Source organism: Neovison vison, chromosome 3 (genome assembly GCF_020171115.1).
Source record: "Neovison vison isolate M4711 chromosome 3, ASM_NN_V1, whole genome shotgun sequence".
In the NCBI taxonomy this organism is placed as follows: domain Eukaryota; kingdom Metazoa; phylum Chordata; class Mammalia; order Carnivora; family Mustelidae; genus Neogale; species Neogale vison.
In genome coordinates this window covers 40,545,852-40,558,091 of record NC_058093.1, presented here as the reverse complement: position 1 = coordinate 40,558,091, position 12,240 = coordinate 40,545,852, and the positions used below count along the sequence as shown (strand labels likewise).

General features: G+C 60.0%; 1 protein-coding gene across 1 annotated transcript; it reads right to left on the bottom strand.

Annotated features, from left to right (window-relative positions):
* Window positions 1-222: 222 nt before the first annotated feature.
* Window positions 223-5,160, bottom strand: PRSS56 (serine protease 56). Its single transcript, XM_044240880.1, has 13 exons — window positions 5,061-5,160; window positions 4,303-4,440; window positions 3,886-3,939; window positions 3,582-3,771; window positions 3,122-3,221; window positions 2,874-3,033; window positions 2,515-2,657; window positions 2,111-2,273; window positions 1,730-1,906; window positions 1,480-1,644; window positions 1,333-1,395; window positions 896-1,002; window positions 223-507 (listed from the first exon to the last, which is right to left on the bottom strand). The coding sequence occupies exons 1-13, from the start codon at window positions 5,158-5,160 to the stop codon at window positions 223-225; spliced, it is 1,845 nt and encodes a 614-aa protein (XP_044096815.1).
* Window positions 5,161-12,240: the final 7,080 nt, after the last annotated feature.

The window sequence follows — 12,240 nt, the reverse complement described above, 5'->3', positions numbered from 1 at the left end:
ACCCACCCAGTTCTCATCCCAAGAAAGCTCCAGAGTTATCGCTGTAGATCATAAATAACGTTTATTAAAGCAGCCAGGATTTTCTGATGACATATCTGGGAAGACACATGGACCCAGGCCCCCCACCCCCCCACCCAGTCAGCTGTGGCTGGGACATATTGTTATCACAGGAGCCCCTTGGAGGGGTAGGTCTTGACCAGGGGTTGGGGGCCCAGACATGGTTCATGGCCCCCTGGCTGGGGAAATCTGAGAACTGAGTGGGGGGTGCCCCTTCCTCCCCAGCCCCTGGCTCTGCCTTGAACCCATCCGGGGCCCCTCTGCCTCTGCCAGTGCGGCCAAACGGAAGGCCTGCAGGGCCTGCACCAGCAAGCGGGGGAGGCTGCGAGCCATCGTGGCCGGCTCCAGGCCCACCAGGCCCCCGAAGACCACGTGTTGGCCCCCCAAGCCTGCCCGCACCCAGGCTCGGAAGAGGCCGGTCAGCGTCTTGGAGCCCAGATCGGCCAGGACCTGAAGAAGGAGGAGGGAGCTCAGGGTCCCACAACCCAGCTGTTGGTCTGCCTCCTCCGGGCCCCCAGAAACTCTCACCGAGATCCACTCCCCTCCATACCCTCCCAATCCTGCACACCTCCTGCTCACTTGGACACCCCCACGTGCCCTTCTACTCACACCTCCCCCCACACCTTCACATCCACCCAGCACCCCAGCTTACACGCAGATGCCTTCCCTGCCCCTTTCTCCCAAGACATCCCTCCCCCGCCTCCACCCCAAGTTGCTGGGGAGCAGGTCCTCCCTCCTGCTGTGGAGGGTGCCCCTTCCGTCCCCCTACTCATCAGGGCTGACCCAGGTCAGCCTTCTGAGGCCACTTTGAGTGAATGTAGGAAGACTGACGACCTACCTCGTGGAAGTCCATGGCCAAGTGCTCTACTGGGACCTGCAGGATCCAGGCATGGGTGCCTTGAAGGGTGGTCAACTTCTGTTGCAGACTCTCCAGCCCAGGGCAACCTGCAGGAGGGGGAGAGGTCCTGGGAACAGCAGTCAACACACCGGAAAGGAGCCGGGGTGAGATTCCCACAAGGACCTCAGTGGACCGCCTCCCAGGGGGCAGATTTCTCCTCATGCTACAGATGGGAAACTGAGGATCAGAGAGGTTAAGTGATAACAAAAGCAGATGGTCTTTGTTGAACTGAACCCCCAAAGAGTCATCCTCCCTACTGCGGGAGGGTTGGCGGGGGCTCAGGTGGGGAGATCCAGTCTGCCGGTTGTCCCACGAATCCCCTGGCCAGCCCTTGGCCTGCTACTCTCCCGGCAAAGGCCCGCAGGGGGCGTCATTACCGTTCGCTTCCACGCGCTGCTCTAGCCTCCGCTTCGAGAACCGAGCGCCCGCAGCCCGCGATCCTGGGGAGACGCAGCGTTAGGGGATCGTCTCCGCTCACTTGGTGGCGGGGGGTGCTGGGGCTGGAGTGTGAAGGCGCGGGGTACCTGGGTGCAGCCGCTGCTCGCGGGCGGGGTGTCTGGGAGACTCCAGGAGCGACAGAGCGGGGCGAGCCAGGGTGGGGGCCAGGCGCCGCATCCCTGGGCTCGGGCCAAGCAGATCCTGAGCGCCCCGCAGCAGGCCCAGCAGGGTGTGCGCCAGCGAGCGCAGCTCTGCGGGCGGGACAAGGGTCCGAGAGGCGGTCAGACCTGGGCCAGGCCCCCTGTCCGCCGGCCCAGCCCTGGGAACTGGACTCACCGCATCGCCTTCGGCGCTGCAGGCACTGCTGGTGCGCCAGACGCGCGCAGGCGGCCGCGGGCCCGGGGCACAGGCGGGCATAGAAGGCGCAAAGCGGGGCGGCGTCTGCCGGCGGCTCCCCGGGGGGCTCCCAGGCCAGCAGCTCCCTGCAACTGGGCTCCCGGCTGGAGGGGTTTGCTGTGGGGAGGTGGGGGTGGGGGGCAGCCGCGGCCGATTCAGCCCCGGCTTTGGACATTAGCCCTTGCAGCTCTTCCCCGAAGGGAGGACAGGCTTTCCTCCACGCAGTAAGGGGGCTGGGAACCGATGGGATGTAGAGGGGCTTGTCCCAAGGGCTGTGAGCAGGGCACTTCGGGGAGAGGTGAATAGGAACGGGGCACTCACCACTCATCTGTTCCTGGAGCCAGTCTTTGAACACGGCCACACGAGTGTAGACCCCAGGCTTCCCTGGCTCTCCGCATCCATCCCCCCAGGAGGTGACTCCATACAGGACCTCCCTGGGGCGGGGCCCAGGCTCAGAACAGGTCAGGGGGCCTCCAGAGTCACCCTGCAGGACCCAAGCCGAAAGAGAGAGTACTTCATCGATCTGCCCCTCTCCTCTGCCAGCCTGACACTTGGCAGGGTGGGGCAGCTCTGAGTTCTGGGGATTCTACCCTTGTACCCCCTTTTAGTGGTGGGGACATGAAAGCTCAAACAAGTTGAATGACAGCCGACTGCCGAAGGAAAGAAGCTGTCCTGTCCCTGGGGAGCAGCCTGCTCAGCACCCTAACATCAATCAGGGTTCCTACCTGGCAGGAGTCCACGCCCCCGGCCAGGTAGCCAGCACATAGCATGCTGCTGGGGTGCAGCTCCGGCCCCAGGGCCCTTTTGCAGGTGTCAGTGCTGAGCAGGGGCACTCTTGCCTCTCTCACCGCCTCCGCCTCAGGCCCATCTACAAGGAATCCGTGAAGAGAGCTCAGGCCTGGAGCGCAGGGGCCTTTCTAGCAGGTCCCTCCCCCCACTACCCTCTATGATTCCTCCCCCTTTACAAGATCAGACAGTATTTCGCAAAGGTGATGGGGGGGTCAGATTCCCTACACCCAGCTTTCCCCAACTCCATCACCCTAACCCCCCATTCATCGCACTCACACTGGAAGCAGCCCCATACCTTCGAAGAGGGCCCCCCAGCCGGCGATGGCGCAAGCGGTGCCGGCTGGGGGTTCCCGGGGCCCCTGGGGCAGGCATACAGGGCGCCACGCCCCAACCGGGCTCACGGGCGTCCACAGCTGCACCAGGGCCAGGTCGTTGTGGAAGGTCCGCGGGTCAAACTGCGGAGGGAGTGGCCGCGCAATAGTGATGAAGTGTGGGGTGGGGGTGCTGTTCCCCACTCTGAGAGCCTGGCGTCTGTCCTCTCACCTTGGGGTGCGGCAAGATGCGGTTCACCGGCACCTCCTCTGCTTGCTCCCCCTGGGGCCCCTCGGCTAGCGTCACTGTCCACAGAAGCTCGTTCTGGGCACTGCGGGACAAGCGGCGAGTCCCCTGAGACCCTGCCCTCCGCCCACGGGCACCACTCAGCAGGCCCACACGCCGGGCTCTCTCTGTCTCCGCTCTTCTCGCGGGGCAGGGAAGGTGGGCGGGGGAGAGGCGGGCCCCTCCAGTAAGTTCAGGAGCCTCGCCCAGCCGGGTGTTCCCAGATAATCCGCACTCAGGCTGGGCGGCGAGGGCGCCTTGAGGCCGGGAGCAGGGCAAGGCGGTGGCCGCCGCCAGGGGGGCAGTAGAGACCGGCCCTCGCGTGTGTCGCCCGCCAGACGGCCCCGAAAGAGTCACACCGCGCACTGAGGGTGTGGGCTGGTCAAGGGCCTGGGGTCCAACGTACCCCGCGAAGCAGTGCGCCGCGGTGAGCACCCAGGACGCCGCCACCAGGACGCCGCCACACAGAGGCTGCCCTCCGAGCTGCAGCCTCACCAGCCAGGGCCAGGCTCCGGGCGGAGCAGCGCTGCCCCCAACAATGCGGCCGTGGGCCCGTGTCACGTTGACAGCGCTTGGGCGCCTCTCGCCACAAGGCCCTAGAAAGGTGACATAGGCGTCACAGGGGACAAGTCCTGGCCCCCTCACCCCCGAGGCCCTTCCAGGGATGATCCCGCCCTTGGCTTTGCCCCCTGGAGCCCTTTCAGCCCTACCTGGCTCTGCTGGATCCTGGAGGAGGGGGGCCGGAGGCCTGGGACGCCCAGCGCCTGCTGAGACACAGACCTCTGAGCCTCATGGCTAGCCTTCCACCCCTCTTGCACCCCAGGCTGAGCCTGGGCCCTCTCTCTGCCCCACCGCTCCCCTCTGTTAGTCCACCCCCCAGGCAGCCAGGGTCTATTTCACCATGAACTTCTCACTGTCCACCCAATGAGCCCAGACTCTTCCTGTCCTCCTGCCTTTGCACAGACTATGTCCCAGGCCTGGCATGCCTTTTCTTCTTGGCAAGACCTTCATCAGCATTGTCTCAGTGGCAGCCCCACCTAGTCTCTGTCCCCAAGAGGGAGTCAAGTGTGAGGGGAAGGGATGGGATGGACAGGAGGTCGGGCCCAGGGTAGTCAGGGCAAGCTCACCCGGGCACGGGATGGTATGGTTGGCACAGCTGCCGCATTCATGCAGTCTGTGTCGAATCTCCATCGCCACTCGATTAACTGTCCACTGGGCGCTCCTCTGGGCGGCCTGCAGTGCTCTCGTGCCATGGGCTGACAGAGCTGCTGGGACATGGGGTACAATTCACCCGCGGCTGGGGAAGAACCTCAGGCTCCAGCCCTGAGCCTGTCTGGGGAGATGGGGGCATCAGGTGGGGCTCCGGGAGCACCTCAGCAGAATGGGGGGGGGGAGTCCCAGGGCCCCAGGGCCCAGCGCTCAGAGCAGATGGCCCCAGATTCTCAACCCAAGGGTTCTCTGTAATTCAACTGAGCTGGGCTGGAATCTTTGAAAAGGGACTTTCCTTAAAAACCTTGAAGGAAAAACAGCACCCCAGAGGTAGAGACATCACAAAATCCGGGCTTCTTGACAAAGTATCAGGGTCAAGCAGCCCACCTGCAGGCCTAGAGAGCCAAGGAGATGCCACCCAGGACTCTTCCTCCTGCTAAACCCAGAACCTTCCCCCAAGCTCCCCCCTCTGGTGGCTGCTGCCAGGTCCCCTTCCCTCTGTACCCTGTTCTCCCTCTTCCTTGCCCACCTGTGTCACAGTTCTCCTCTCCGGGTGGGCGGAAGGGGCCAAATGTCCAGATGAGTAGGGGTGGCAAGGTCACGCTCCCCTGGCCCGGACCCACTTCCTCTGTGTTCCTCCCACCTCGGCCGCCCCCTCAGTCTAACCCAGGCTCACCTTGCAGGATGCTGGGGGGCAGGCGCATGTAGAGTGGGTGCCCATGGACAGCCCATGGGTCTGAGAGGGGCAGCAGCAGCAGCAGCATGAGCAGCAGCATGGTGACCGGGAGCTGGGACAAGTGACCCTGCCCTCTTTCCCTCTTGGGGTCCGCCCTCCAGGTGTTTATCCTTCCTTGTCTGCCTCCCACTGCCTTTTGGCCCCTGGGTGTTGGATTCTTGTCCCCCAAGCCACCTGACTTTCCTTGGACATCAAAACCACCCACTTCTCTCCGGTGGCCCCTCACCTGGCCCTTAACTCCCGGGAGCCCACAGGGGACTGGGGCTTGGGGGGCTATATAGAGGACAGACTGGGGGGGGTACTCAGGAGGGGGGGCCAGGGTTGGGGGAGGGATCGGGGTAGTGGGCTCGACCCTCACCTTTGAAGTTTCACGGTCCTGGCTCTGAGGCCCCCCTTCTGTCAAAGAAGCCCTTGTTCCTGCGGCTCCATCAAAGGGGGCTGGACAGGCCAGAAGAGCTGACGGTTGGGCTGGGGGCCAGCCGGAGGGGGGCCGGTGGATAGGGGCCGGCTCCATCTCCAGGGCTCAGATGGGGGCGGGGGTTCCCATCTGCCTCTATTCCCTGAGGAGTTTATGGCCATGCTGGGGGCATACCCTCCTGGAGGGAGGAGGGCAGGGGGTGTCTGAGGGTCCGCGGCAGCCCCCCCCCTGAAGAGGTGCCCGAGCTCCCAGCCCCTCTGCCCCTAATTGCTTGGCAGCGTCTCTCCCCCATGTAGCCATTTCTAAAGATGATCAAAGAGCCCTAATTAGCGCCCTAATTGCCGCACTGGGGGTAGTGGGGTGGGAAGAGGCAAAGGCAGGCCCCGAGAGGAAGGCGGGACATGAAAGGCCAGGCCCCACCAGTGGCCCAGTTTGGGTCGGCCAGGCCCCAGCAGCTTCTGACGCTCTCCCAGACCCCCTGCCCCTATGCAGTACTCGCTCGGCCTGTCCAGCATTGTTCTCAGTTGCTATGACCCTGATCTGGCAGGAGGGAATCTTCTGGAGTCTCACGGGAAGGGCCACAAATGAGCCGCTCTCCTGGGACCAAGGTCCCACCTGGGGCAGAGAGGAGGTGCTCTTCTGCCCCACAGAATGTCCTGAGGCCAAAAAAAGAGGATCTTGGCACCCTAATTCATCCTGGTGACCCAGGGTGGCTCTGGCAGGCCTGGTGCCTTCCCAGAGCACATTCTGTCATGACATCGGCCCCATAGCTCATTGTCCTATCTTCTCCAGTCCTTTCTCCTTCTGCGCAGGTGGACGAGCCTCTGAGGAGGTGACCCTGTCCCCCTTTGTAAGACAGAGCCCCAGACCTGCAGAGAGAGCCTTGAGCCAGGGGCCTTAGGGGTGATGGGTAAGTGGTGGGGAGCGAGAGGTGGGGGGCAGCCAAATCCAGCAGCATCTCCAGCCTCCTCCTTCTGTGCCACTGAGCAACAGAGAGTGTGGCCAACCTCTTGTTCCTCCCTGAAATGCTCTCCCCCCACTCTTCATTCTCTCTTCATCATTCCGGTTCTCTGGCCACTGGCCACCAAGAGATTTCTGGAACTCCTGGAATTCCACTGGAGGTCGCCCCCCTACACAGTGGTGTGCTGGTGTCAGATCATCTTAGCTCCTGAGAGCTGAAGATTGGCATCTCTTCCCAAGTCTGTCCTGGGTGAACTCATATTGGTAGTTTGACAGCAGCCATAATGGGAGTATTTATGCCCTGGAAATCAACGCGTGCTATAAATCGGAGCCCCCTGCCTTCTGCCCCCCCGAGACCCAACATCCCCCCAGCACACCACTGTATATGCCCCCTTTCCCCTCCCTGGTTACCACTGCCCCTCATGAAGATAACACCTCTGGTTCCAGAATGCCATGGAATGCCATGGAATAGTGTCTGAGTGTGGGTTATTTTGACTGTTGTGAAGCCAGAAATTACTTGTATTCGTCAGAATATCTATCCCTCTAGATAGGATGTATATCTAGATAGGGTATAGCTTCTTGGCAGAGAGGGTGTTCACGCCCCACGGCCTGTACTTGAAGCATAAACAGAGGTTTGAGAAAGTGTCCCAAGGAAATTATCTGTGGTTCCAAGAAAGAGCCAGCAAGGTAGGGGACCCAGAAAGTGGAGAAGGTGGGTGGAAAGCCTCCCAGGCCAACGCTGCAGGCCGTCCTTGGAGCTGGCATCTACGCCGAAGGGATTAAGGCCTGGAGGGAGCCCCTCAAGACGGAGGCCCCCTGTGGCCCTCTCCCCGCCGCCGACCCTGGACACTTCCGTCCCTCAGCTGCTTGGATCCTGCCAGAGCCAGGCAGATCAGGCCAGAGCCTCTGAGCTGCCTTCCCTCTGCCTTCTGCCTGCACGGTCCCTCCAGGGCATGCGGTGGGAGGAGGAAAAAGACCCAGAGCTGCTGGTCTGTCTACTGCCCCAGCTCACCTCAGGGTGAGAACCCTACCCCCGCCAAGGAAAATCAGGGGCCTTACAGCGGATGGCAAGCCACTCAAGCCCACCCCGCCCCTTCCACCTCCCGTGCCCAGGGCCGGCCGGGGCCCCACCCCAAGTCTGGTCAGCTTCATCCACTTCCTCAGGTCACCCCTTGAGAACCGGGTGTTTCGTGCAACCCTTTTGTATATTGTTGGTGACCGCTACTCGTGCTCCGCGGTGGCCCCTTCCACTGGGACGGCCGCCCTCCCAGCTGCTCCTCCTCCTCTCTGCCACATCCCCTCTAGCTTCTTCTTCAGACCAGTCGCTTCTCTGTGCGGGCTGTCTGGTGGGGTCTTGCAGGTTCCAAGGGACTCAGGCCACCACAGGCTGGTTGAGGGGCAGTCCCCACGAACATTCTTCCCACCGCGGGGCTCACTGCTGGACCCACGTCCTCTCCACAGGCCCTCCCTCCCGTGGAGAAGAGAAAAGGCCGGACTGGGGAGGGGGGCGTGGGCAGATTGGGGGCGGCACAGAGTTACTGGGGAAAGCATCTTGCCTCACTTCTGTGGCAGAGCTGGAAGGAGAGGCAGGGTCCCCGGAGGGAGGGAGGAATCTCTTGCCCAGGAATCAAGGGACCCATCCGGGGGAAGAGGCTGACATTTCTGTGTCCCACTGGGGCATGGCTTAGCCAGAGGTCTTGCTGACCCGCTGGGGACACCCAAAGGGATGCGAGGGTGGGGGCTGCTGAACGAGGAGAGCCTGGGACCCCCACTCTGAGGCTCCTGGTCCCTTGGGATTTGCTGAGAGCAACGTCACGTCTACCCGCAAGCTGGAGAGTGGGCCCCGAGTTTGGATGAGTCTGGGGCTTCAGGATTTGGGGGGCTGTTGCAGCATTCAGGGCCAAGTGGGGTGCAGCAGGTGTGCAGCTGTCACACAGCTCTAACATGCATACCAGGCGGGACTGGCTACGGACTTTGCAGGGGTCCCAGAGACAAATGAAAACGCGGGGCACTGTGCTCAACAATTATTAAGAGTTTCAAGACCCTGGCAGCAGCACCTCAAGCCAAGTATGGGGCCTTGCTGAGTATGGGCCCTGGTGCCCAGAGGGATTCCCCAAGTAATGGATCCATTGGGGGTGAAGTCAGACCCCTGGTACTGTTCATCAAAAAGACGTTGTTGTTTTGGGGCTCCCTGGCCCAGGCGCATGGGGAGCAGCCTCCCCTTTCTCTCTCCCTACCCAACAGTGGGGAACTGAGAGTGAGGGGGAGCCCTTGGCCCACCTGCCACCCCCAGAGAGCTTCTGAAGCTCCCCGTGAGCGCAGGGAGGTGAGAAGATTTTTGCATCAGGGGAGAAACTGGGAAGCAGGAGTTTCACTGGACACCACCCAGGAAGAGGAGATGCAAACCCGGCAAGTGGAGAAGGCTGTGGATCTGGCCAGATTTGGGGGCAGGGAGCTGCCCCTTGCCACGGGAAAGCAGCCTCCGCCCAGCACAGCCCAGGCGCTGCCTGGAGAAGTGAAATAATTTCAAATCTATTTCCCGATGAATCGCGATTCCCCAATAATCTGGTTAGAGCCAATGGCCGTCGTGGGCTTGGTTACTTGTCGTCTGGCTGCTGCCGGGGAGCAGGGCTTTGTGTCTCGTCCCCGTGGTGTCCCCAGCGCCTAAAACAGAGCCTGACACACCATATTTGCTCAGCAACTAAAGAAATGAATGGTCAGTACCGGCCCCTCTTCCGATTCCAAAGCTGGTACCAGTACTTCTCAGGGTTGGTGATCCTGGGACCCAGCGGAGCCGGGGTCTTCTCTCTTCTGCTCTTCCCGTGTCCTTCCCTCTTTGCTGTCCTGTTTTTGGGGGTGGCAAGGGCAGGATGACTATCCAGGGGGCAGTTAGTGGTGTCCGCAGCCCCTGGTTCCTCTGCTCTGCCCCCCATGCTCACAGCTGCCCCATCTGAACCCCTCCTGCAGGGGTCAGCAAAACCCCAGCCCCAGCCTCCCACTTCAAGGAGGGACGGGAAAGAACCTGGGGCTTTTTTGTTGATATCTCTGGAAAACTCCAGCAGGTTCATGTCAGCCCTGCAGCCTCCCCACTGGCACAGAGCCGCCTTCTGTGTTCTGAGGAGGATGATGGGGCAGGGGGTGGGGGGTGGGGAGTGGATCCTGGGCCTCTGGAAATGGGAAGGAGAGCCCTGGGCATTTGCTGCCCTGAGTCTGTACCCTTGTTCTCTGGGGGAGGACCTTCCACGTCCTCCTCCTTCAGGACCCTCCTGCCATGAAGTGCTCACCTCTCCCTCCATCGCAGACCACACTGACCTCCTGAGCCCTGCTAGGGGAGTGGGCAGAAGGGCAATGGGAAGGACACTCAGCCAACAGCTGGGCAGGCCATCTTTGGGGACAGTGTCTTTGGACAGGCTAGTGGGACCCAGGGCTATGCCAGCTCCGGGGACCAGAAGTGGCCTGCAAGGGACAAAAGTGGCTACAAGCCAGATTCCCAGGCACTGAGGGGTGAGGAGAGGCCGCAGTGTGGGTCTTCTCGGGATGAGGGGCTGTTGAGGCTATGATTCAGAGCTCAGACCTGGGGTTCTGACTGCCTGTCTGGTGACCTGGGGTGAGTCACTTCATGTTGTGGGTTGAATTGTGTCCCCCCAGTAGATGTTGATGTCCTAATCCCCTAACCTCAGAATGGGATCTTATTCGGAAAAAGAGTTGTTGCATTTGTAACTCAAGGTGAGGTCACACGGGAGTCTGTCATACCCCCCCAGGAGAGAAGAGACACCCAGGGACAGTGCCATGTGACAGTGGGAGCATAGACTGGAATCACGCAGCTTTGAGCGAGAGACTGCTGGCGATACCAGAAGTAAGGGAAAGCCATGGAACAATTCGCCCACAGACTTGGAGAGAGTGTGACCCTGCCAATACCTTGATTTTGGACGTCTAGCTTCCAGAACTGTGAGAGAACACATTACTGTTGTTTTAAGCCTGTCTGTGGTCATCTGTGATGGCAGCCTCAGGAAACAAATACATTTTGTCCTCTCTCAACCTCAGGCTCTCAGTCTGTGAAATGGGATAGCAACAGCCACCCGGCAGGGAGAATTAAAGAACACCCGTCAGGTCTGGCTGGGGTTGTCACCACTGGTCTCCATCAGCTTGCTCTTGGTGACCGTGCGGGAAGGGATAAGATGTGATTTCTTCATGGATATGGTGATGACTGCGAGGGCCTGATCCCAGGGACAGCAAGGGAGATGCGGGAGCCCAGAAAACAAGAGAGAATGGGATAGAGGGCAGCAGTGGGGTCGGGGGAGGGGGTGCTCTCCAAGCTGTGTGTGGCCTGACGCAGAGGGTGTCTGAGTAGGAAGGGGACTCTTTCCTCTTGGATGCCTGGCTCCTTCAGCTTGTCAGCTTAGCTGGCTGCCTTGACCTTCCTCTCCCTCTGGGCTGATCTTGACTTTAAGAGGGAGAGGTGGGGTGCTGCCTGGGCTAGAGACCACTGAGGCCAGGGGCTGCTCCCTGCTCCCTGCAGGGTTGAATGGGTCTCTGAGGATGTCGGGAGTCCTAGAACCTGCATGTAGGGCCCTAGGAGGTTGGCAAGACCCCTGGCCTCCTGGCTCACTTTTCACCCAGTATTCTGGGCAGGAGCCACAGAATATGGGGACATCCAGCCCCCCACCCCTGAACTTTCAGAACATAGCCTCTTAAGATTTTTTTAAAAAATTTATTCATGAGAGACAGAGAGAGAAAGAGAGTCAGAGGGAGAAGCAGGCTCTCCCACGGAGCAGGGAGCCCGATGTGGGACTCGATCCCTGGACTCATGACTGAGCCAAAGGCAGATGCTTAACGGACTGAGCCATGCAAGCACCCTAGAGACCAGCCTCTTGTACACATCCCACAGTGTTCCCAGGCTCCGTCCCTTCCCACCACACTTGCCTGTCAGCCTCTTCTGAAGTGCTTGGGAGGGGAAGGGTGTCCTCCCAACCACCCTTCCTTCCCTCAGGCCAGTCCTACCTTTCTCCATTGGGGCTACCCTCTTACCCCTGCTGGGATCCTTTGGCGAGAGGGGGGGGGCTCTGCTTTTCTGTTTTAATCAGTGACTTCCAACTTCTTTTCATTTAGTGAGAAAAGTTGGAAAGATCAAAGGAATTTTGCCCAAATCTCCAGGAAAACAGAAACGAAATACTAAAGCACACCTGAGTTCATGGAGGGGCAGGTTTGTTCCGTTACCCACGCGGTGGGGGGGCGGGGGGGTGGGGGGGCAGGCAGCTAGGGGATGTATGGCCATCGAAAGGGCCAGGTACATTCAGAAAAGACCTGTAATGGCTTTATTTAAAAATGGCAGTATTAGGGCACCCGGGTGGTTCAGCTAGTTAAGCCTCTGCCTTTGGCTCAGATCATGATTTCAGGGTCCTGGGATCAGGTTCCCCGCTCAGCTCAACGGAGAGTCTGCTTCTCCTTCTACTTCTCCATCCCCCCGCTTCTGCTCCCTCTGTCTCAAATAAATAAATAAAATCTTTTAAAAAATAATAAAAATATCGATATTTACAATGTACCAGAAATTATGTTGTTGTTGTTGTTGTTTTAACCATTTAAACATGATGGGAAACCCTAGGGAAGGAGGGTGTCATGGCAAAATTCTTTTTTTTTTTTAATTTTTAATTTTTTTATAAACATATATTTTTATCCCCAGGGGTACAGGTCCGTGAATCGCATGGCAAAATTCTTTAAAGTTGAAAAGATGCAAAATTTTGC